The following is a 25,204-nucleotide window of genomic DNA, read 5'->3' on the forward strand; positions in this document are numbered from 1 at the left end:
AGGGCTTAGGTTGATTGAGCTACTTTGAACATTTTAAACCTCATTCCCATTATTCTAACATTACTTGTTTTCAGGAAACATCTTTTAATACCTGCAAATATTTTAAACACGTATTAGCAATATACATCTAGCATTACTACATATTTTACATTTCTGTGGTTTAATTACAGGAGATTTATTTTAACAAAAGAAAACAAAATCATCCTTTATAAAGACTATAGTTAGACTGAATAACAGAATCCCTGTGACTGGTCAGAATATGCAGGTCTTTAGCAAGCTGCAGGACAACGTGAGGAGCACAGTCTAAAAGGATTATGCCCTGGTCATTATGTATACCAGTCTAATACTTGTGTTTAGACACTGTTTTTCTAGGGAGAGAACATCACTGGAGACTAGAATTTCAACAAGCAACACCAAACCAAGATTTTATTCTGCAAGTTAAGGCCACACACTTCCAACTGATACAGCATACAGCCATTTGAAGTGAGAGGGTACAGTGACAGAGGCCAGTCTAGCAAGCTGTGATGAGTTAGGTGCCCTTTTGTTTGGGCTCCCCCAAGCTGGTCAGAGAGGGCTGGTATGGAGAGTTCTTAGTCTGGGACAGAAGGAGGTAGAAGGGAAATGAAGGAACAGAAAAAGCAGTAGCATTGTTTTCTCCTAAAAGATTAAGGCCAATACTTTAAAAGTGCCTAGTGGAGAAGTGCTGAAAGGAAACGATCCGATCTTTCAGGTCTTATTCTAGACAAGTGAGGAGTAGAAAGTCTGAAGAGGTCACACATGGAAAAATGCTACTGCTTGTTAGGTTATGTTTAGATGTATTTGTTGTGTTGGATGCAAGTAATGCTAAGCCATATGGAAAAGAGCATGCTAATTGCAGAAATAGCATGCATTAAATAACTTCAAAGATAAGAAAGTCATAGGTGCTTTATATACTAGCATTCCTCAGAGATGAATGGCCAGAGCAGGCATGTTGTAGGTTTGCATAAAACATTTCAATGAACAGAGAAGACAAATCAACTGGCTTTAATGGATCACAAAAACATGTATCAGAAAAATATATGTGGGTTATAAATAAGACCTCTGTAAAGCTGCAGCAATATTCAAAAAACTATAAAACAAACTGGAAAAGGCCAAGAAAAGAGTGAACACAGATGAAATGATAGAAAGTCAATCAGCTTCTCATCCACATGTAACTGGGGAAGTACATATGACTTCCTGAACTGAACAGGAAACACTGAAACAGAAGGTACCCATAATGATCAGTACAATACACGAAGAAGCCTTTTCAGATCCCATGAATTGTTATGTCTCCTTGACAAAGCCTTACTTTTTTTTCAGCTTACCGCACTGATATGAATAGAATTTTAAAAATACAATAAAGAATTCATTCAATGAACTGTTGACCAGTAAGTAAAATCTTTTTAGATGCAAAATTCTTTTAATATTCTCAAATCAGTTATTAACAGAGTCTGGCTACAGCAGAATTTTCCAAGTTCTTTAGTATCTTGCTAAAGGTTTGATACATTTCCAGATTTGTATTTCAGCCCCTTACCTAGGTAAGAGCTATGATTTCTGTCCTGGAGAATCTTCTCAAACACATGGCTTGGAAAGGTGGTGACTCTGTCTGAAGACTCCTGAACTACTGTTCCACTCCAGTCATAGGCCCCAACAGCACCCAGCAGCAGAATATCCTTTCAAAAACAAAAATCAACATTTCAGAAAAAACTATTTTAGAAAAGGTGTGAATGAAGCTGAAGTCACCATACGTGTCCTACATCACTGTGTTTAAGGCAGTGATGGTACAGTACAATGACTGCAAGCAGTTGACTAGAGCTGCTTATAGTTACCAATTACATGCAGGAATTTACTGACCTATTAAGAGGGATTATCATCCCTCTACTACAAGAGGGTAAGTGACTGCTTTAGCTCCCATGGCACTGCAATTCAAGATCAGATAGGTTTATTTGAACACTGTGATAATTTCCTAAACCTGTCCACCCTGGGGTTTGGCTTGCCCAGTCTATGCTTTTCTGCACTCACGATCTCAGAAATCTGAGGACCACACAATTAAAACTGTAAGAAAAAGCCTAAGCCCCTTTTTTCACAACAAAAGTGTCAATGACAGCACACAAAAGCTGATGGAAAAAGATACAAAATTTCATCTTTTTTTAATTAAGGTGTCCTTGAGAAGACAGGTAAATCTATAATCCAAATTAATATGGCTTATTATATAGAATACTTAATACAGAAATACTTCATCTTAAAGACTGCTACACAGAAAACGAACTTAGTTTAGACTATTCATGTTATTAAAATTCTGTACTGAACTGAGATACCATTATAGAAAAAGGCAATAAAAATAGAATGTGTAATTTTCCTGAAGAACCCCCCAAATCTTTCTTAATTTTTGTCATTTCCTAGCTTCAACTGCTTGGTAAATTAAAACTTCAATTTGTGCAAAACAGAAGACTTTTAAAAAAATATTTCATTCATCTTTAAGGGCTATGAGAAATAACTTCCCTGCATTTTCAGTTGAAAACTCCTTGAGCCACAGTTGAATTTTACAAAAAGGACCTACTGGGTCAAGACAATCTTAAAACCGAACAGCATGAAAAATATATCTGATCTGCTATTCTTTGTAATTTCTAAGTGAAATATGCTTTAAACAAATACTATTAAATTTATAAATATTAGACAAATTCTTTTCAGACTTAATTTACTTGTATCTTGGTGACTGCCTAGAAATATACCAGCTTTTCAATATGGTTTCAATTCTTCGAAGTCATTCAACTGCAAAATACTAACTTAGAGCAATTGAATTTTTCATGCTACGTGAACTCAGAAATACTGAAATCATTGGATTAGAACATCTCAAAATCATTATGTGAAAGAAACTGTTACTCAACTTCACATACTAATGTATGTTTTTTCATTTCAGATATGTACACCGTGTATTAGAATCAATTTTTGTGTTATTCAAGTAAAAAAAAATAAGAAGGGTAATAGGACATTCTCCTGCTTGTAAAAAAATCTTAAAATTGGCCACTGTGTTTTACTGGTCTTATTTTGTTTCATTTCTAAGCATTCATGTCTATGTAATGACATCTATTTGTACCATTACATAACTACATTCACATACCTTTTTTTGTGAGTAATATGCACTGAAGCCCACCTGTGACATTTCCATTTGGAATGTATCACCTTGATCTGTACCTGGTAAAAACAAACATTCACACATGGTTAACCCTATAAGAACCACACAACAGATCCAATCTTGCTGCCTCTGAGTGTAGGTACATAGGGACTGTACGTTATTTTTTCCAAATCCACTAATTCTGCTAAAACATTGCCAACATTTACAAACAAAAGAAATATGAGAGCTGATAAGCTGTAGACCATTTGGAGGATTTAATGGCAAATTGGTAAGATGGAGACATTACGCTATGAGTCTCTTCCAAAGAAAGGCAGAAGATGATGATAAAGATGGTTTGAATCAATCTGCACAGTCTTGTCACTGTGGCTAATCCTTTTTTATGTTTCCTAGGAAGCACTAATAATACACTGAAATTAGCAGTTTTAATAACTGTATATTCACAACTTTCAAACAGAGTAAGAATGTTTATTTTCATATAGCACTTATAAATATTGTGCTAATTGTTTTGAAATATACTGTGATAGCCAGGAATATTTCCTAAACTAGATGGATAGGGCTTGGGTAATGGGAATTTGACAGAAGTACTCAGCAAAACCCAAGACAGGCAGCTCAACCTATTCCCTTGACTTGATTAGCAGCATGGGCCTGGTAAAGAAAAGATGGTAAAGAATAAACAAAGAAAGAGAAGGGAAGATTTCCCTGGGCACAGGAAGGTTGCAGCCATGAAAAGCCCCTTAGGGCAGGTCACAAGTCTTTCAAGCAAGTCTACATTTGACTTTAAAAAGCTGGCTTTTGAGAGGATGAAGTGCCTATGAGTTGCCTCTCAGCACCTTCCTCCAAAGAGTACACAGAGGACTGGGGTGATGCTAAGGATGGAGCCTGGTATGTGCCACACAGATTGCATTACTGTAGCTTTTCAGTTCTGTAATCAGCAACCTAGTCTTCTGATTTGCTTTTTAAATTTGCACTTGCTCAGCATTCACACAGGTGAATCTGACAAGCTTAAAGATACTTTTACTCCTGTTGGTAATAGCTCCAAATACATTTGAATGCTTATGGACAAACCTCCAGTAGATGCCTGAAGCCGATGACTTGACATAATTTTCAGCAGCTGTGGAATATTTCCCACAAACTGCTGAAAATAACCTGAAGCTCAGGCTCCTTAGGGGTGAGGTAGCTGGGGGGAACACCTATGCAAAACAGAGCCCTCCTGGGGAAAAGGGAGTAGACTTCAGCTGCCCCTCATTTCCACAGTACTACATTAAGGTGAAACTAAATAAAATTCTTAGCTCATCAGCTGGGAGATTCTTATTTAATTTTTTAGAGACACTGAATATTTTACCTTCAATACTAAAAATGCGCTCTCCAAGCGTTCCTGCTTCTTCTAGTAGTGCAGCCTCAGATGATACGTTAAAGAAATACTTGTCTGTTGGATGACTAGCAATTCCTTTGATTTCTTTAATTAAGTTTTTAGTATCAAGTTCATGCCTGATTAAGTATCCCAAAACCTTGCGTAAATGAAGAACAAAATAAGAAGAGTGAAGGAAATCATGGTGTCACTCCATTTCCTTCTGTATTATTTAAGTAAATATTCTACATATAAAAACCCAATTAAATTACATTTATTCATACAATTGAAATGTTTATCAGACTGTATACAAGGGACCATTCAGACAGGAAAAATACATAAATCAAGGCAAAGGAGAAAACCACCAAAATTGCTCAGGTAATACTGTTTTTAATTTTTCAGCCAGTTACAGACAAGTTTCACTAGTTTATAAAGATTAAATTAACCTAGTTTCAGTCTCACCAGTGTAACAATGCATGCATTATATATAGCTTATGCACAGAATAAGCACTGTCATACCTACACAGCAAAATGACCTTATAAAAATTGCTAATATATATACATAACTATAGTATTACTTACAGCAATGCCAAATCTGGTTATATTGTCTTCATTGCATTTACCTATCACTGTTTTCAAGTTGGAGCCATCATGTGATTCACCATCTGTCACAACAACCATTACTTTTGTAGCTGTTGGACGTCCTCCCGATTCAGGTGAGAAGGCATACTGTCTGTTACGAAATAGTGAATTTATCACATGTTAATTTATAATGGATGGAATTCAGTATATATACTGTGATGAATATGTCCATCACTAACTTAGAACAAGGTGCACTGCAGTGCTTTTTTCTTTGTTAATTAACAATTTGCAGTAAGAATTTTCAGTTATGCTCCTGATAGCTTCTTCTCAAATATCTGCTCAAAGAGCCATCAGAAATGTAATCAAGGAAGAAAACCACAAGTGAAAACACAAGTGGGACTGGATGGTATTTCTGACAGAAATGTACACTCCAGGGAAAACTATATACTTTTGTACAAATGTTTCTAAATAAAAAGGGTTTTTTTGTCAGACCTATCACTGTTTTGCAACATCAGAGTAACCAGGAATTGACTCCACCAAGGGCAAACAAAATAATAGGCTCCTCAATATTACTGTAGATACTGACTCTGTCGAAGGCTGAGTCTGTTCCTAAAGAAAATTTTCAAGGCCATTTGATTCAGCATGTATTTTGGCCTAGAGTCCTATTGTTGATTCAACCACAAAACAGCATCTTCCTATTAAGAAACAGACCTGGTTTGTATACATATTCGAGTTATAACACATGGGTTTAAGTTTTTTGTATTTTTTATGCTGTCGGTGTTGCAGTGACAAACTGATAAGAGATTTTATTTTCTCTGCAATCAATCAAAGCCTGACCTGCAAACACAAATGTTACCACTGAACTCCTGCAAAAATTTTACTTCCTTCAATGGTTTTGTATCCCACCTGAAAGTTTGTGCACAGTATTTGATGCACTGCCATGTCTAGACATCTTTGACAGCCCAAACAATTGTCAGGTACCAGAATTACTTTAATATAGGGTTTAACCCAACGGTTAAAGACATGCTTTTCAGCAAGTTTAGTTTACATACCCCTGTACTGTTCTGCATAGGGAACTGTAAATGTACCTGAAGGATTCTTCCTGGTGCTGGGAATGTCATCAGAGGCTCTGAGCGCATGCACTCCCAGTGGGAATGAAATTTAGGATGTGCTTGTTGCCTTGTAAGGCAAGTTAGAATAGTTGCACAGTAAACATCAATGTGTTTTACCTTGCATTGTCAATGGCTTTGAAAGTATTAGTGAGATCTCCTCCCTTCTGGTATGTTCCCTCCATTGCTTTAACAACCTCATTCTTTGTTTGATACGTATTCAAGTTGAACACTACACGGGGATCATTAGCATACTGAATTAAACCCACCTATGCAATAAAGAAATTATGTTAGATTATCACACGTTACAATCAGTTACATAGAATCACAACATTTACTTATCAGGTTGGAGTAAAAGATCTGGAGATACACATGAGGTTATAATTTTCTTTTAACATATATAAACCAAATCGATAGTGACACGTTTGGAAAGCAAAGAAAGCTAAAATGCTCTTGCACCTTATGTCATTTATTATGGACTACAATATGTTAATGCAAACAACCTCAAACAGTAGGCATTAAATGTTTGCATGGTTACTTCTGGAAGAGCTGATGGATAGTAGTAACACAAGGAGCTCTGGGAAAAATGAGAAAATAAAAAAATATTCTACAAGCTGACAGCACCTCAATCTCATATCTTCTAAGGAAATCCCAAAGGTTAGTTACTTGACAGCACTGCAAACCCTATTTATTTTTAATACAGGTGAAGCTAATGACGTATGCTAGGATGTACATTTAGTATGAAAGAAAAAAAAAGAGAAGATGCTGAAGATGAAGTTCAGAAAGGACTGAACAGGAAGCCTTGCTTTTAAGCACCTCACTTCCAAAGTAGCCCAAGGAAGAAGGCAGCCTTTGGGAGAGAGATTTCCAGTGCCCCAGTTCTTGTCCCAGAACTGTTTATGGAAAATGGACAACTGTAAAGACAGAAAATGTTTAAAAAAAAGGCAATAAAATCTTCCTTACCATCATCACATTAAAAGGAAAATAGAACCCAAAGATCAGACAGTAACCAGGAAGAAAAATTCCTGTTTAAAAGATGCAGCAACTGGAAAGTAAGAGCTGTATGAAAAGCCCATTAAAAAATCTGTTCTATTTTTACCACATCCCCACAGACTATATTTTAATTACTTTCACAACTAATGCTTGAAAAAGATCTGACTCCCCTAGATATAATCTGTTTTAGTTGGTTTATGTTTTAAATCAAATTACTAATCCCTTTTGAAATAGGTCAGCTGTGAGATAAAATCCACCATATTGAAAGATATAGGACAACTGCATTATCTGTGGCTTTGAGGAGGAGGCACTGTAGTCACAATAAAGCACACTTAGTTTCCTTTAAAATTACTAATAAAACTCATTGCCTTTTTTTTTCTTCTGGTGTTTCTCAGAGATGTCTTTGACTTACCTGCGTTTTGTTAAGGCCTATGTCTAATCCTTGTACAAATTTTTTCAAAAATGCCCGCACTGCATCCCATGGATAAATGCTATTTGACTCATCACAAACCACCACCACATCTATGACAGAGGAACACTCTAAAACAAAAATAAAAAGTGGACATTAAATGCACTTTCAGCCTCAATAGACTTACACCTCTTTGGATAAATCCAGAAGTGCATACTTAGGTTTCACACAGGCAACGCTTCAGATTAGGAAGGTTTTGCCAGAGTGAGGACTCAACAGAAGTATATGCAGATTTTGAATCTCTGAATTCAGAGAAGTGACTCCATATTCATAACATCATTGGATCATGATTTGTCAGGCTTTGTGTGTCAATCATAGGACTTCGCTATTTGCACACACAATTTTTTAAAAATCCCAAATTAAGCGTCTCTGAGACAATGTCCCTTGATTTTGTTTGATATATTTTTTTAACTGACTCTGTTTTGCACATGTTGTCTTACTTTGAACAGCAGGAGAATAGCTTCTTAGGATCTGGAAACTTGGACTGATTTCTGAACAGACTCCTGTTGCATAGTATTGGCTTCCACACTGCTGTGCCCACAAGGGACCACAAGTCTTAAAAACAACAAAAAGAAAACTATAAAAATAACAAATACTTGTCTCACCGTATCCATATACAAAAGCACAATAAGCAGGATTACAGGCATATAGGATCAGAGGAGCTTTCTTGGGTTATTAGGCCAAATCTCTTGCAATCACAGTGACAGTATAACCCTTTTCATACACTTTTTCACTGAAAGGATTTTCCATTCATGATCATTCTAGTGCTGTCTCCTGCAACATGGCCCCTTACAGACTATATGCAGCTATAGCATCTAGGGAGTGTGACTTGGTCTGCAAGGAATATATGCTGCTTTAAGCAACCTGCTCTACAGATTACTGGTTTAAAGTTGGGGTTGGTACTTGCACATCGCTTACAAGCATGCAGAGAAGTACTTCTATTAACCAGGAGGTGGCATCAGAGCCATGAGCATGCAGGACGCTGCTAAGACTCAGAGGAGCGTTTCTTGCAGTACGTCCTATTGCCATCTACAGTGTGACCAGTCTGAAGAGTTCTGTGATCAGTGCACACACACACATTTATTAATTTGAGAAGCCTTTTTCCCAAGGGAAATTCACTTTTCAGAAATATTTACAAGTTAAAATTTCATCATCATCTCCAGTGAAGGTACAGCCTCACAGCATGCACAGTCAGTTTTAGCTGCAGCTTGCAAGGAGAAGTTTGGCCCTGGCCTCATGTACCCCTCAGCTGCATGTTTCATTGCTTTTTCGGGAAAATAATCTTGCTTCTTTGCTGAAAAGGATCTCTGTAAAAAGAAACGTTTTCAGCTGGATCAACCAGCTGCTTGCACAATAGCCACACCTTTGATATTAGAAGGATAGGTACAAAAGTACCTAGACAAAAAAGATAGATACTGAGACGGTTATTCTGCCATGAGGGTATTTCTTTTTAAAAGAAAGTCATGATAGGAACTCAAGTTAAAAACATAACCTCTGTCCAACAGTTCTGAAAGAAATGATAACTTCATTACATACACTGTCTGATTGCCCTATGCATATGGGAGAGGCTGGAAAACAGAAAATGCACCAACTCTATTTAGAAAAAGAAGAGAAAGTGAACAGCACTATCACTCTTTTCTCAATAAGATTGAAAAAAAGGTAATTAAAGGCAGAAGTAAATGGAAAACAAGTGAAATCACACACTGATTTACCAGTAGCAGACCACATCAAACTATCCTAATGTTATTTGATAAGATGGCAGATTTTCATGACAAGACAAAAGAAGTGTATCTCTGTTATCTGATCTTGAGATAAGTGCTCTTTTTACCTGCTGCATGGGGCACGACTAGACTTCCTGGAAAAGACGGATATTTACAGAGGTGAGAGGTACAAAATAAATTATCTATATTGGTAACTATGAATCTGAAGGAGGGCTACTAGTCTTTATGTTTAATTTAAAGTACTTTTTAGATCAATATTATTTGCCCATTTTCTATTTTTCTTTTATTAATGCTAACTCATTGGAGCAGAAAATACAGATGTTCCAATAAACTTTGCCAATCTTCACTTTAAAAAATAAGGGAAAAGCTCTAATGTTCTAGAATTGTTAAAGGCAGACATTTAAGATGTATCATTAATGCAGGGGTAAACTCAGAGATCACTTATCAAGAACTGATGAACTTGAAAAGCGGAGTACTAGAAAGGGGCACAGACTTGCTCTTAAGGACTAATGTTAAGAAATGTGGACATAAACTGGGAGCTCATTGAGTGGAAGAGAGAGGAGCAGATGGATTGGGCACTGGCTGACTGGCTGACCATACGCATGCAGCCAGCACACAAAGCAAATATGGCCTAAAGACAGGTGAAAAGAAGCACCTGCAGTTGAAAGAGGGAAATACTGAACACACTATATAGTATCCTGGAAAGACTCATGTGGAATACATAGATCCAGTCATTCGTGTTGGAGAGAGGTGCATTTTAAAAAGCACATTTCAGCCAAAAAACTATTTGTTTGTTTGATAAAGCAAAGGACAAAGGAGAATGATTGTGGGGTGTTAAATACAGAAGGGAGATTTTATTTGTAGGGAGATGGGAGCTGTTTCTTTCAAATAAAGGCACAGCACTGCCCCAACAACAAATGGACAGAAACTTCAATCAGAAATACAGAAAAAAGTTGTTAGCCATCAGCAAAATTCTTAAGCACCGTTCCAACAGGGCTAAGCACGCCTCAGAAAAATGTAATTAGCCTGCGGAAATGACTGCCCTGTACTTGGGATACCTGTGAGAAGCCATCACATGGCATCACACAGCAGAATCAGCAGAACTCATGTGCTATGGCACAGACACACCAGGCTGGGTCACGCTCTGGCCAAGCAGCGCAGGTATGCAGCACAGACTGGTGCAAGCGCATGGAGGCTGAGAGAGAAGCAGCCACTGGAGGAAGGAGCATATGAGGCTGGGAGGAGGAAGGCCTGAGCATAGCTCAGAGTCCATCAGAGGCCAGCTGCCACACAGCATCTCGGAGGAAAGTCCTGCCTGGCAGCAGCTTGTAATTACAAGCAGACACCTTTCGCTTGTTGTCTAATACTTGCCACAACTAAGCCATGGGGCTTTTGGTATTTGTTGAGGTTGAGTCAGATAAGCACCTGCGTCCAGTACCCCATTCTCCACATGTCAAAAAATACTCCTGTTGCCAGCGAGTTCATGTCTTAGCACTGAACTTTTTTTGTTGTTGTTACTTTATGCTATTTAATGAGAGTCAATCAACATATGGATCAAGAAAATCTTTTTAACTGAGAGAATTTCAAGTATTACAACAAAATACAAGTTTTCCTGCATAAGGTGTTTTAAATCACAGCAATTACTGATACTGCTCAGAAGTAGGTATGCATAACACTGTATTAACAGCAATTAAAGGTATTAGGCATAAGATATCAGTATCTTCTTAAACCAACAATCAAGCAGAGCACTGTGGCTGTACTTTGAAGTGATGATTAACTTTATTAATTCCAAGAAAACTGCTGGAAAGGTTGGAATTAGACCTACTTTAAAGTATCTCAGAGAACCACGCTATGTGGTAATAAAGATAACAAATATTTGAATACTTTTGCGATTACTAGGAAGATGAACTGAAAACCACAAAGCTTAAAGTGAGCCTCAAAGGTTTTTTGTCTGTAGTTTATTTTTTCACTTAATTACTGCATATGCCCACAATGTATGCATCAAACTGGAATCCACCTACAGTGTAGCAGTTTTCATGCTTACAGTTAAGACTGTAAAAAAGGATATTAAACTTCCTTTCAATTATGAAATCTGTTTTACAGGTTCCAAGGAGAGTGGTTTGCAGAATATACACATAGAAAATGCATCTTCCTCCAGCTCACTAACCAAATTCAACATATCGCAGATCCATGGGACTAGAAATCCTAAAATCCCAGAACACTCACTATGCAAGTGCACATGGTGGCAAAGAGATCCCATACTGTCTTTTGAAAGCATAATCAGAACTTCACAAGATTTCCTTAAAGATGTCCATGGTGGAAATACTCTTGCCTATGCTGTCTGACTTAAATTGCAGACTCTTTTAATTGTATGTTCTTCCATAGCATATATAGATAATGACAAAAGAGTGAATTCATAATTTTCCTGATTTTGGACCCTAAGCAATGACAGCGGGATGGAATATTTTAAAATATGCAAAATATGTATTAATCTATGCCACATAATAAAATACATTTGGCTTGCTCTTATAAAAAAATGTAGAGAATTCTAGTTTCTTCACTCTCCTCAGGAATTTCTGTGTGTCGTGAATACATCCTCAATACGTACCAAAAATCCTCCTGTTTTTGAGTTCTGTATTAGAGTCAAACCAAGGTTCATATCTTCCTTTATCTCAGTCACATTTGGAATATTTATTAAAGCTGAAATAAAAAGAGAGTAAGTCATGACAGAATAGTAAATAAGATGTAGAAGCGATTTACTAAGTTAGAATTCCTTTTCAAAAGCTTGATTTCTCAGAATCTAAGATGACTTTTCCAAATGGCTGCATACAACTGAGGCAAAAGAAACAAAAGCTAATCTTTGTCAAAAATCTGCTAACCATTAACTGTAGACATGAATTAAGTATGGCCATTTAGAGTACCTGCCCTCACCAGAGCTGAAGGCAAAAGAGAGGAAGAAACAGTTGACCTATTGAGTATTTTTGGCTGCCTGAGTAGCTGCAGCCAAGCAGCTACTGTTACGTTCCTCAGGACACCGGACTCCTGTATCTAGTATCAGGCTTTAGAGAACAACCTGGAAGGAGTGGTGGAGGACAGAAATGCTCTGCATCACACACCGAACATAAAGTAGGCATCTCAGCACATTCCCCCACCCCGTATTTTCACTGTATCCAAAAGTGAATCCCATTTTATACTTAGTTTGGAAACACATACAGAGGCAGAAAAGGCTTCATACCCACTCACATACTTGTCCCTCACGCACTCCACATTTCCAGGTTCTCCTGTGCATACCCAGTGTGGACGCCCACCCACCTGATGCCTGGACCTGAGGCTCCCCTAAGCTGGCTGGTCCAGATGAAAGTTTGCTAGTGAACGTACACACACGTGCATCTCTTTTGGGGAAGATCCAGACACTTCCCCCCCTGCCCCAAACCCCCTCCCTCTCCTCTTGCTGCAGCCTGCACCAGGCCCCTGGGCTGTGACCCATGGTCCTGCTCCAGCTGCCAGCACAGAGCCCCTTAATGACATGGTGCCCTCCCTGGTCCCTCCCCAGCAGCTGGTTTTGGGACAGACACCATTCCTGCCCTTTAGCTGGAGGTTAAAGCTGCCAGTTGCTCCAGGAGCTGACTCTGACAGGCCAGCAGCTCCAGCAGCTGGCACCACAGGCTGGGGCACCCATACCCCAGCACAGCTCCAGCGGCAGGCACTGATTTTTGCTCACATACACATGGGGCTCACCAGTAGCTGGCACCGAGTCCTCACAACACGCTCACTCACACACCCCCCACCCCCCACCCCCACAGACAGTGTGATTATGCAGGGAGATAGTTAAGAAAAGATTTAATAAGATTGATTGGCCTGGTACAAAACCAAGGAAAAACTGAACAATTGTAGCAAGACATTATTCATTACAACTTACCTTGTAAATTCAATTTTTCACATGTGGTCTTGGATGTACCAACAGGACATGCATAGATATCTCCAGTTCTGTTAGCAGGATAGCCACTCCAGGGTGAGCCAACCAACAACCTAAAGTAACAGGAGCTTCATTAAGTCTTTAATGATACTGGAAAAGTTCAGCAGCATTCTTGCACAGCACACTGTAGGTAACAGGTTAAAGAGGCTTTTATCAGATATAGCACCTGAGGCATTCAGGAGTCTTCTCCAGAATTCAGAAGCTTTCGGGCATTCAGAAGCTTTACTTGCATGTTAATACACTGGATTCACCAGGGGCAAATTCAGTGGAGAAGCCTCTAGGGATTAGGGTACGTCAACTATGTATACAGTTTTTTCTGTGATATTATGTTGTAGTGTCAGAATAAATATAGCAAAGATACTAATATATACAGTTGCATACAAATCTAGAAGTGTACACATTGGGGACTGAGAGACAAAAAAATTATTGTCTTGTCAGTTAATGGTTAACTGATTCCTTTTAAGTTATTCTTTTAACCAATAAGAAGCATTTCCTACAGGATCTGCTCAGCAACAGTCAATGCTTATGTCTGAGCTTGAACACTACCACACCTTGACAACACTGAGTCAGAAAGAAAATACTGCAGGTGGTAACAGTCTGCTGCATGAAATATTTGATCCTGAACAAGAAAGTTAAGACTTACGGTAACTTGTGCCTACAATACAACGTGATTCACTTTCTCTGACTCATTCCCTCATCTGCCCTAAGGTTTCCCTTTCAACATCTGCTTCTCAAGACCCCTTTAATTTTTATCTGAAAGCCTTCACAAAATGGATTCATTCACCCCCTAGAAACACTGCTTAAGAACACCTACTTTTCAGCACAACTCTCTGAGAGTGAAACCACCAGGCAGTATAAGGCTGTGTATGGCTGGAAGAGATGGACAATTCTTTATAGTTTAACATGCAGTGAAATAAGGGTAAGCCAAAACACGACCATAAGAAGATGATCTCAAAGAATATGAAAAAATGGAAGATTATTAGAAAGCAAGGACTGTGGGTATTTGCTCCAGGAGCAATATGACTTTTCTTTCATACAGAACAGTCTATGGTAGTGATAAATGCATTTATGGGACAACAAAAGGGCAAGCAATGGGACTCTAGAGTACAGAACACGGAGTTTCATAAAAAGCCATCTTTTTTAGTTGGTCAATAGGTTGCTAAAAGCTAAATTGTCATTCTAAAATTTTACAGGTAGCTAATGCAAATACCTTGCACTATAAAACACATTTTATAAAGTTATTATGTTTCAAAGCAATTGCTATATATCATATTAACTTTCCAGGGACCATCTGATTTTACTGCTGCAATTTTAAAACTAGTTTCAATACAAAGGCTTTGATAAAAAAAAACAACAACAACAAAAAAACAAACCAAAACAAACCAACTTTGACAGTTTTAGAAGCACAAGCAAGAGTTTGAGTCCTTTTTAGCTTTCTCAAAGACATACTGCTAACTGCATTTTTTTAGTTCATATCAATTAAACACAAACTTAAAAGCACAGATAATGTTACTCTGTTTTACCAGTTTAGATGGGGGTAACTTCAGATTCTACTTTCTATGTGTCAGAATATCTCAAAAATACTACCTTCTTCTCAATTACCTTGTTGAAAAACAGTGATTATGCAGGCAGCAAGAACAGGATTTCATGTACTTTTAGCATCTCTAAACCTGCAATTCTGGTTCATATAAATACCTCTCTATATAAATGCAGCATATGTTACACTACCTGTGAGGAGGCCTCTGATCTTCTTGTTATTTTCTGAGCCATATAGCCTTTCCTGCACAGTGGAAACCAGAACTACCATAGCTCAGGACTAAATAACCAGAACTCATGAGAAACTACTCCACTGGTCACGTGCTGACAGATGATACAACCTGCTAACACTTGCAGTAACACAGAGGGCTGGAGTGGATCAATGGTGACTGACAGGAGGAAGACGTGGTGCTACAGTCTGCCTCCTTGTTACGTACCATGGAGTTATTTACAGTTGTAAAATGCTAACTGGGGTGGATGGGAGAAAGAAAGGGCTAACAGTTTTTGTGGAAACAGAAAACAGTTTTAAAAAGGATGGCAGTACTGCATGTGTAGTACCTGAAACTTGAATTGCTTTTCAGCATTAACTAAGCTGAACGTTGCGCTGTGTACATTTATAAATATTTTAATGTTTTTCCTGCGTTTTCCATAAGGCAAATATATCTCAGAGTCCCTGCTGGAGAAGAGCTACTGTTCAAAGACTGAGCTTAATGGATCTTGGAAGCACCCCCTGCTCTACTCCATCCAGTCAGGAAACACCGTACATCTCTGCATGGCACTGGCATCGCTCTGCAGCCATGGGTTATCCTGAAGCCCAAAGCACACTGTTTCATTTACAGAGTGAGAATGAGAGGAGAAAAGGAGGAGAAGCATCCCTGAGCACTAGCTGAGCCCATATCCCAGCCTAACTACAACCCTCACCCTTGCTATTGGCATGAACTAGAGACAAAACCCGTGAACAGAGTTTAGAAACTTGCCCTTTCAGCATGCATATTTGCACTCACTCCATGGGCTTTATGCTGCTCAGCCAGTCATGTGGGCTCCAACCTCAACATGAATTCCAAGGCAGACATCTATTTATGCCAAGGAACCATCACTTTTTACACCCAATCCACTTCTAGAACTTTATATTCACAATTGTATTTTACTTCCGCTAGCCCTAAAACTAACCTTGTAGCTGTTGCATGGCACAAATGGAAAAATGCAAGCCACACAAGACAAACCCTTCTAATTTTAAACACAAATATAAATGCATGCCCACTATGCCCAAAGCAAACAATTTTGTTTTTCATTTAGCTTGCACTGGTCATATTTTACTGGAAGTTATTAGACCCTTTGCTCTATTAACTTTCATTGTAGATTTGTAGGGTCTGTCAAATCTCCATATTGTAGCCATGCTGTGGGCAAAAAAATCACACTCACACAGAATTTAACACTTAGAACTGACTATTACTGACATTGTGATTTTCAGAAATGAACAGAGCTATTAAACCCCTTCCCTTGTTTGATTTAATTAGTCTAACCTGCCATCAATATGCTCCTTAGAAAAAGTTATTAACCAACTTCTGCCAAGCCTAGCCCTCTACTTTTAATTTCCAACCTCAATAATTAAGTAATTTCCTAGGACCTTTATTTTCTTTTATCCTGAGCCTTACTTAAGTTTAAAACTAGCCTTAATCTATATTAGAAATCAACATCCTACTTGCCTTTGAAAATTAACATAAACCATTACAAGTAGGGAGTTACACAATGCTGCTCTGGGAAAAGGCATGTGTATCTTCCCAAAACATCAGAAGTACAAGAAAGCAGGAGATCTGGCTAGCATCCTGCTAACTACAAAAATATTTTTTACTGTAATTAAACAGGATGCACATGAAGCAGAGTGAAACAGAATGTATCAGAAAAGAATGCAATAAATGAGTATTAAAATACTTCAAAATGCTGGTTTCCAAATAAACTGTTACCATGTACAGTGTATTAAGGGTCTTTTTCAGCCATGAGTTACATATTTATTTTTACAAAACTTCCTTATGTATTCTTGTAGACTATCTTTACACAATACTATAGTGATTAGCATGTAATATTGCCTCTGATTTTATTATTCAGCTCCTTAATCAGTCTCCAACACTGTATACAAAGCAATGGAACTACATGAAGTCAAATAAAGTTCAGCAGCAATGCCATACCACACAGGCTGCAGGAGTGGCAGATCAAAGTGCAACAGGAATTATTTCTGGGAAATTACACCATGACAAACCTAGTAAATGGCAAAGTGTGACGTAGCAGAAAACAAAATCAGAATTCATGGTGAAGGGCTGAATTCCCAGCTGTTGTGAAAGCATGTTTTATATTTTCTGGTTTTCTTTTTTTTTTTTTTCCCCATGCATTTGCTCTTTAGTGTGTTTTTTTAAACACAAAGATGGCTAATAGGAAAAAGAAAAATAAAAGCAGAAAAGGACCTCTTAATCATCTGGCCCTTTCCCTTACAATTACAGGAAGTGATAAATAGATATGAAGAAAACTCTTTGCTTTCATAGATGCTTCTCTGCACACCACAAAACACTCATCACGATCTGAAACTTTCGAACCTTTGAACAAAAGACTCAATATTTTAAAAATTACAGTGAGCTATGGCAAGAGGATTTGACTGACAAACTTAAAAGGCCTAGAAGACAGAAGCCAGAGCTGCTTCTCCAAGCAGGAAAAAGGAAAACCATAGGGCATGCAGACAGGACAGCAAAAGCATTAGAAGTGCTGCTGGCACTGAAAAGACAAAGCTGTAACAACGGCAGCATTTTGTTTAGGAAAAAAAAAAAAGTTGGCAGAAATTGCCTTCCTCATTAAAATCAGAAGGCTTTGGAAATGTATTGATTTCGGCAAAAGTTGCTACAGAAATGTATCTTTTCAGTAAAACATCTTATTGGTCTGAAGAGGCAACACACCACCTCTGGAGAAAGGCTGTTGGGCTTTGATGACCAGTGAGCAGTACGCAGTGATTTTTAAAACTATTTAGTAGTGCAATGATTATCTGATACATCAGTAAGGGCAGTGCATATTATGGTGTCATTACTGACCAAAGTATTTCAGAAAAGAAAAATCCCGTAATACAAATTCCAAAACAAAATTTAAAGATTTGAAATCCTAAGCACACAGACACCACTGAGCAGGGTGGCTGCAACTTGATACCAAACAGTACCTCAACAGCAGACAGATTTTCGTTCTGTTGTGGGATGTATCCACAGACTCAAAGACACATATGGGTAGGAAAAAAACATTTTAATAGCTACATGCAGCTATTGAATCTTATTCACCTGAGACAGATATCAAACCAAATCTCAGCATGGAGTAAATACTGTTCTCTTTGCAGAACGTACTATCAGCTGCAGTTCAGGGCATGCACATTCCAGGTGAACTTGACGGTACAATCAGCCTTTCTGAAAGATTACATTTATAAAATAACAGAGAATTTGGTCTCAATTTACGGTTCAAATACAGCTGACCTCATGACAGGGGGAACCAGAGCGTAAACTGAATGATGTTTGTGTTGTGGCTAATTACTTGTGTGGTGGACTGCCTCAGCTTTTCTAATTGATGAGTTTCTTTGGTGTTCAGAATTTTCCTTGAGTTCATTAAAGAGCTCCTGTTTTGAAATTCCCACCAGTCACCAGAAAAGCTTCAGCTGTGCTTGACTTGTAAGTTTGCCCTTATTTATGAGCATCACATGCCATCAATGCCCATCGATGCACAGCAGACCAGTGTCCAATTATCCTGGATCATCTGACTCTACACAAAAAGGGCTCCCTTGCTGGTTTGTGTTACAGCTTCCCAACATGTAAAATCCCCCTCTACAGCCTCCCTTCCCGATTGGACTGTCTTCCCTTTTCTCTCTGAACTCATCTCCAAGCAAGAGGGATAACATACTGCTGTATACAGTGCCATTTCTACAAAAAATCTCCTCTGTCATTTCCTATAGCTCTTACTGCCTCAGGAGGCGTATCTCCAGAAATACAACTGAATAATACAGCTGGTATCTGCTGCTTTTTCTGTATCTCTCCTTTCTGCTCTTTGACAGAGTCCAGGCGGATTTTTAAAGCTGTATTTAATATAGCAACATGTGATTTTATTAATAGAAGCAAGGTCTTGCAAGTGACGAAACTTCTGGTGGATGTCAGGTTCTGGATAAGCTCTCTCTTGGAGAGAAGTGCCACCCCAGCAGCTTTTGATGTGGTAAGCAGCTCCACTGTGCCTGAACAGAGTTTTCAAGTACATCACATTCTTGATGCACAATGATGGTCCCTTCAAAAAAGCATATGGTGATAAATGCTCCCCTCTGACAGAAAGGAGCATCCAGATCTTATGCAAAGCTTGGACTGTTTATCTCACTCTTAGTTCAGCCATATCAACAAATGCTCTGCAGACAGACTGCAGCCTCTGCATCACTTATAGGAGACACAAACTACTGAACAGCTTGAGTGCTTTCTTTTTTTTAAACAATGCACACAAGAAAAACCTCTGTTGCCCCAAGAAAAAGAAAATAGCCTAGAAATGAAAAGAACAAGACAGTAAACCGTGACTTTTTTTCTAAGCTTGTCTAATGACTTCTTGAGAGGGAGACTGAAAAGAGCTTTTCTTCACTGAACAGTCTCTAACAAACCAGTTACTCAAACAAGAGCTGACAAAACTCTCCTGACTTCTGGAGCTATGGTCAGACACCATGCAATGAATGAACAAATGATGAAGTGCCTATCTACAGAAAAGCTTCCCAGATGCATAATATTCATATACTTGGGAGAAGATAGGAAAAGTTAATCCATTAAGTTACTTTCTTTCCTGAACTCTACCTCACGTAAGTTGTAGTGGAGAAGTTTTTATATCAGAAGTAAAAACAGAACAGGGAAACGTAAAACATAAATAGCTTGGTTGAGTCTGGAACTTAGTGCTCCCGTTACAAGCTGACAGAAAAACTTACATGAAGGATAAAACACAAGACATAATTTCTCCATGTATGAGCCAAAGCATTCAATTCACTTGAGACAGACATTCTTCTTCTCCTTCAATGGCTTTATACAGAAGCTTTAAAAAAAGAGAGCTCTGACCTATGGATGACTAAACACATAATTAAAGCAGGCAGAAACGCAGTGAGAAGCCACCACAACATGAGGCAAGGAGTGGGGGTAGGTTGGGAGCCTACCCAATGGAGCTAGAGGACATGCCAAGCTCTTAGTTTGGAGGATATAGCTCTGCTCTTCTCTTACTTTGCCTCCTGATCACTAGTGGTAAACACAGTTAACACTGCAGATGCAGTGAGATCTAGACAGCCTTACATCTTTGCATACGAAACCAACTGCAACTGCACAGTGTCTCTGTGCAGGGCTATGCATAAATGTCTCAGCTCAGTATTTTTTATAGTTTTTTCCAAACTTTTAACTGTAAAATACATTTTCATATGCTTTTCCATGGGTTTCAGATTAAGTTGTTACTTACTATCCATCCATCATCATTTAAGCAAACACGCCAGTTTGTGGCGATTTTGGTTCTGACACTATTTCAGTCTAAGAAGAATGACACAAATGACACATCTAAAAAGCTGTCTCAGTTTATGATAATATATATAACTTGCGTGACTTTCCACTGTAGATTTAAACCCATGTATATACAGATAGCCACTTACAAATAGCCACTTAAAGTAGTTGAGCACCACTAAATTATTTATAGACATACAGTCCTTGCCATGGAAGATGCGTTAAGCTTTGTGGTTGCTGAAGCTGCAGAAGAGGAAACAATCTGTTTTCCACTAAATGGGTCTACTCTGGGTTAATACATTAAAGACCTTTTTGAAACCAACATTAATAGAAAAAATATTTTAATAATTATTCATCAAGCCCAGTGCTGTGGCAACAGTGGATTGCACATCAAATTTTATGGCTGAAGAGATGAAGTGGACATAGATAGAGCTTTTGCTAGATTGTGTTATTATATACATCCAAATACACTGTCCCTTGAGAAGCGAACACTTAACACTCTATCAGACACAAAATGACATAAATATAAGTTCACTTAATTTTAATATTAATAACTAGATCTTCCCAGGCCTAATAATTTGTTTTAACTTCAACAATGCTAAAATGGAAAAATACCCAGCATATATGTAATGTGTTACAAAGATGCTATTGGTACAGGGAAGGAATGAAATGAGTTAAAATTCTACAGAAATTGTGAGTCTGAGGAAACTGGTGTACTGGAGATGAAAGTAAAAGATTAACAGAAAGACCTCAGTTTGCACAGCATAAGGGAAAAAAACCCTGAACATGCGTAAGTCTTCTGAGTATTTCAACTTCTTTTGTTTTAATAACTTAAGTATTTATTTGTAAAAAGATAACTCTAATATAAAAATTAATTATCTGTAACACATTTAAATGAAACATGGAATTATAAAAGAAAACCAAGTTGCAACATTTTTTCCTTAATCTTTTAACTTAAAAGATGTTCATGTAACAAGCTGTTCAAACTGCTTACCATTTGCCTTGTTCATTTATAAACTGTTGAACTGCATATCCAAACTGCTCTCTTGATGGACCAGAAAATATTTTTGCTTTTAGGAGCCCAACATTGTAGGCTTCACAGCAGTTATGAAGAATGCCTGTTAACAGAAAGATTATGATTATCACAGAAACAATTAAAGAAGAATTTTGATCCCTGTGAAAAAGGCTCTTTATCTGTGCCAGCTCCCCCGAGAAAAGAAAATAAAATGTAGCCTTTGACACATGCAAGAAAAAAAGTCTTTTCCCTGCAGTACCTATCTGACCATGCGTAATGCCTGTATAGCACTCTTTACACGCGTTATAATATTGTGGGTAGACATCAAGGACTCATTCACTGTTTGCCTTAAAAAAAGTTGCAGCATTACTAATAGGAATGTTTTAGCTGAAGCGAGGCAAGAAACATGATTCAGATGTCTGTTATCCTCCTATATCCTAAGGCATAAATTAAGCATATAGCACAGCAAACCCATAAAAGGCCTGCTGAGGTTCATTAAAATCATAGAATCACAGAATCATTCACGTTGGGAAAGACCCTTAAGATCATCAAGTCCAACCATCACACCCAGCACTGCCAAGTCCAACACTAAACTATGTCCTCAAATGCCACATTTACGTGTCTCCTAAACACGTCCAGGGATGCTGATTCCACCACCTCCCTGGGCAGCCTGTCCCAATGCTTGACCATCCTCTCAGTGAAGAAACTCTTCCTAACATCCAATCTAAACCTCTCCTGGTACAACTGGAGGCCATTTCCTCTTCTCCTATCTCTTGTTATCTGGGAGAAGAGACAGAGACCCACCTTGCTAACACCTCCTCTCTGGTAGCTGTAGGGAGGGATAAGGTCCCCCCCCAAGTCTCCTCCTCTCCAGGCCAAACACCCCCAGTTCCCTCAGCCACTCCTCATAAGACCTGTGTTCCAGACTCTTCACCAGCCCCCTGCCCGTCTCTGGACACGCTGCAGCCCCTCTGCGTCCCCCTGGCAGTGAGGGGCCCAACCTGAACACAGCAGTCGAGGGGCGGCCTCGCCAGTGCCCAGTGCAGGGGGATGATCACTGCCCTGGCCCTGCTGGCCACGCTGTTTCCCACACCAGCCAGGGTGCTGGTGGCCTCCTTGGCCACCTGGGCACACGGGGGGCTCATGCCCAGCCGGCTGCCGACCAGCCCCCCCAGGCCCTTTCCCCCCAGGCAGTTCCCAGCCCCCTGCCCCCAGCCCGCAGCGCTGCGGGGGCTGGTGTGACCCACGGGCAGGACCCGGCACTGAGCCTGGTTGAACCTCACACAACTGGCCTGGGCCCATCGCTCCAGCCTGCCCAGACCCCTCTGCAGAGCCTCCTGCCCTCCAGCAGATCAACGCTCCCCACAGCTGGGTGTCACCTGCAAACTTACTGAGGGGGCACTTGATCCCGTTGTCCAGGTCACTGATAAAGACATTAAACAGAACTGGTCCCAGCATTGAGCCCTGGGGAACACCACTTGTGACTGGCTGCCAACTGGATTTAATCCCATCCACCCAGCTTTTATTAAAATGAAAATGCACTGACTCTAACTGCTAATACTGTTTGTATTCTAGTGTCTATCTGCATCAGAAAACCTACATTTTTGAGGCACTTTGTTTTTAGTCCAAACAGTCTGAACAGTTGTCTAAACAGGAAAACTTAGAAATACAAACATGCAAGATAGAACTGCATTAATAAATCATCACACTTAACGCTGAAAGTCCACTTTCCTATGATCAGGGTATTAATTGCTTTTACTTGGGCACTTGCATGCCTAGGAATAAGGGTAGGCCACTCCATGCCATTTTCAAAGGAACTGACAGTGTGAACTGGGGTCTCAAGTGTCATGAGTTTGCAACGCATGAGTGACCACTGCTCATTTATAAAGAACCTGATTTCTTTCCGATCAAGAGCCGTAGGTGGACATCTAGGATAATGTCCACTACAGAAGCTGCAGGAAAAGGGCTGGAATCCTCTATTAGCCAGGAGCAGATAACTCCTCCCCCAGCTTGAAGGTAGAAGGACTGAGACAACAGTGGAATCCCTGGAACAAGCTACAGCCCACCTGAGGAACACCACAGGGCTCCTGACAACCCTCCAAAAATGGCAGCAATGGAAGAAATCACCACCTATGGTTGCACTGTGCAGTTACTCCCCAAGGTTCACAGGTGAGGCAGGTTCATGGAGTTGCTCATGGGTTAAACAACATCCTTCACACTTCCCCTCCCTTCCTGTGTGCCCAGACAGAATGAGTTTTTTTATCTGCCCTACACACAAAATGTGCCTCACCATACTTACTTAGCATGAGTCACTGTGTAGTAAAGTGGCAGCCTTTATGACAATCTCTTATAACAGTGAACGTTTAAGGAGAGATGTGCCAATCTTTGGCATCTTAAAAATATAAAATTCCAAGCACATCTCTAGTTTTGATGGGCAGAGAGCTCATGATTGGTATGACTCTCTTCCAGGTCCCAGAACCAGCTCTGGAAGACAGGAACAGTGATTATACCCGCATAAAACAACCCATCACAGTAGCTGTAAGAGTAATAACAATAATGACATCATAGTGAGAACATTAAAATCACAACCGCAGGTTTGCAGGCAAAGCTTACAACACGTAAAAAATTTCAATGAATTTTGTACCTTTGCCCACATAATAGAAAACATGAACATTACTAGCAAAAGACTAAATAAAACTCACACAGCTACTCCTTTTTCACCACAAACTCAAAACAGGAAATAATATACTAGTTAAATCAAACAACCACTATTTACAGCTGACCTCTGGAAAGCAAAAAATCACCCTTCCATAAAAGTACAGTTCCTTGAGAAACGTCTCTTAAGAGATAAATGTATTTCCTGAGTAATGTTTAAGATTGGAGAAGAGAATGTGTACATACGTATCACTCTGTGTTTTGCAATACTTTTGTCACTAAACATGACCTCATATATCCATAGTTCATGTCTGGGTTTTGGGAAGAGGGAAAAGAGATGGGTATTGACTATTGCCAGCAATTCTTCCATGATCTAATATACTTGCATTTTACCAAAACATTTTGCTCATGTCACATCCTAGATTTGGGTCTTTTATTTTCAAATTATATTATCCTCAGTCAGAAATCAAGCACGATTTAGCAGTGCCCCATTCTTAAGAGGCCACAGGATACTATAATGCAGTGCCATCCTGCACATAAACACAGAAGAATAACCCTTCAAGTTATGTGATGCACATGAAAATAAACCCTGGTTTTCCAATGAAGAGCCAGAAGTATCCTAGAATGATAAATATTTTCAGTCTGACCCCAAATCCAATGACATGGATAATAGTAGTAGATGACTGAGGATAATATAATTTGAAATGTTACGCATTGCCTGTGCATCTCCTGCCCTCTCCCGCCATGGGCACTGCAGCATCCCTCCCTGGACCTTCCAGGGCCACCCTTGTTGTCCTCCTTTTGCCAAGATGGGGGCTGATTCCAAGGAGGAAAGACACTGCCTGGTCTAGCTCAGGGATGCTTCAGCTCCTTGCAGTTCCTCTGGGCCTCATCACAACTTAGGAAAGTAATGCTCTTTTTTTCTCCCCAGCCTCCCATTCCACCTCATCACTGAACCATTTCATCCATCTCTCCCACTTGCTACAGGGGCTTGATTTTATTCTTTTTGATCATTTGCACTACTGCAGCATCACAGAATTGCTCTTTGAGGGCAAGGATTTCTACCTGGAATAAGGGGAAAAATGTCTGCCAGACTGCAGGCTTTTTCTCAAAACTGCCTTTAT

General features: G+C 39.2%; 1 protein-coding gene across 1 annotated transcript in view; it reads right to left on the minus strand.

The window, feature by feature from the left end:
* ITGA2 (integrin subunit alpha 2) overlaps positions 1-25,204 on the minus strand; it is a 70,443-nt gene that overhangs the window by 28,171 nt on the left and 17,068 nt on the right. The window contains exons 2-11 of the mRNA XM_055790477.1: positions 21,405-21,528; positions 13,296-13,405; positions 11,985-12,076; positions 8,096-8,210; positions 7,599-7,726; positions 6,314-6,462; positions 5,085-5,235; positions 4,497-4,662; positions 3,140-3,213; positions 1,553-1,691 (exon numbers count right to left, since the gene is read on the minus strand). Coding sequence (XP_055646452.1) covers positions 1,553-1,691; positions 3,140-3,213; positions 4,497-4,662; positions 5,085-5,235; positions 6,314-6,462; positions 7,599-7,726; positions 8,096-8,210; positions 11,985-12,076; positions 13,296-13,405; positions 21,405-21,528 — 1,248 coding nt within the window. The remainder of the gene's footprint in view (positions 1-1,552; positions 1,692-3,139; positions 3,214-4,496; positions 4,663-5,084; positions 5,236-6,313; positions 6,463-7,598; positions 7,727-8,095; positions 8,211-11,984; positions 12,077-13,295; positions 13,406-21,404; positions 21,529-25,204) is intronic.

This window comes from Falco peregrinus, chromosome Z, assembly GCF_023634155.1.
Source record: "Falco peregrinus isolate bFalPer1 chromosome Z, bFalPer1.pri, whole genome shotgun sequence".
Taxonomy (NCBI): Eukaryota; Metazoa; Chordata; class Aves; order Falconiformes; family Falconidae; genus Falco; species Falco peregrinus.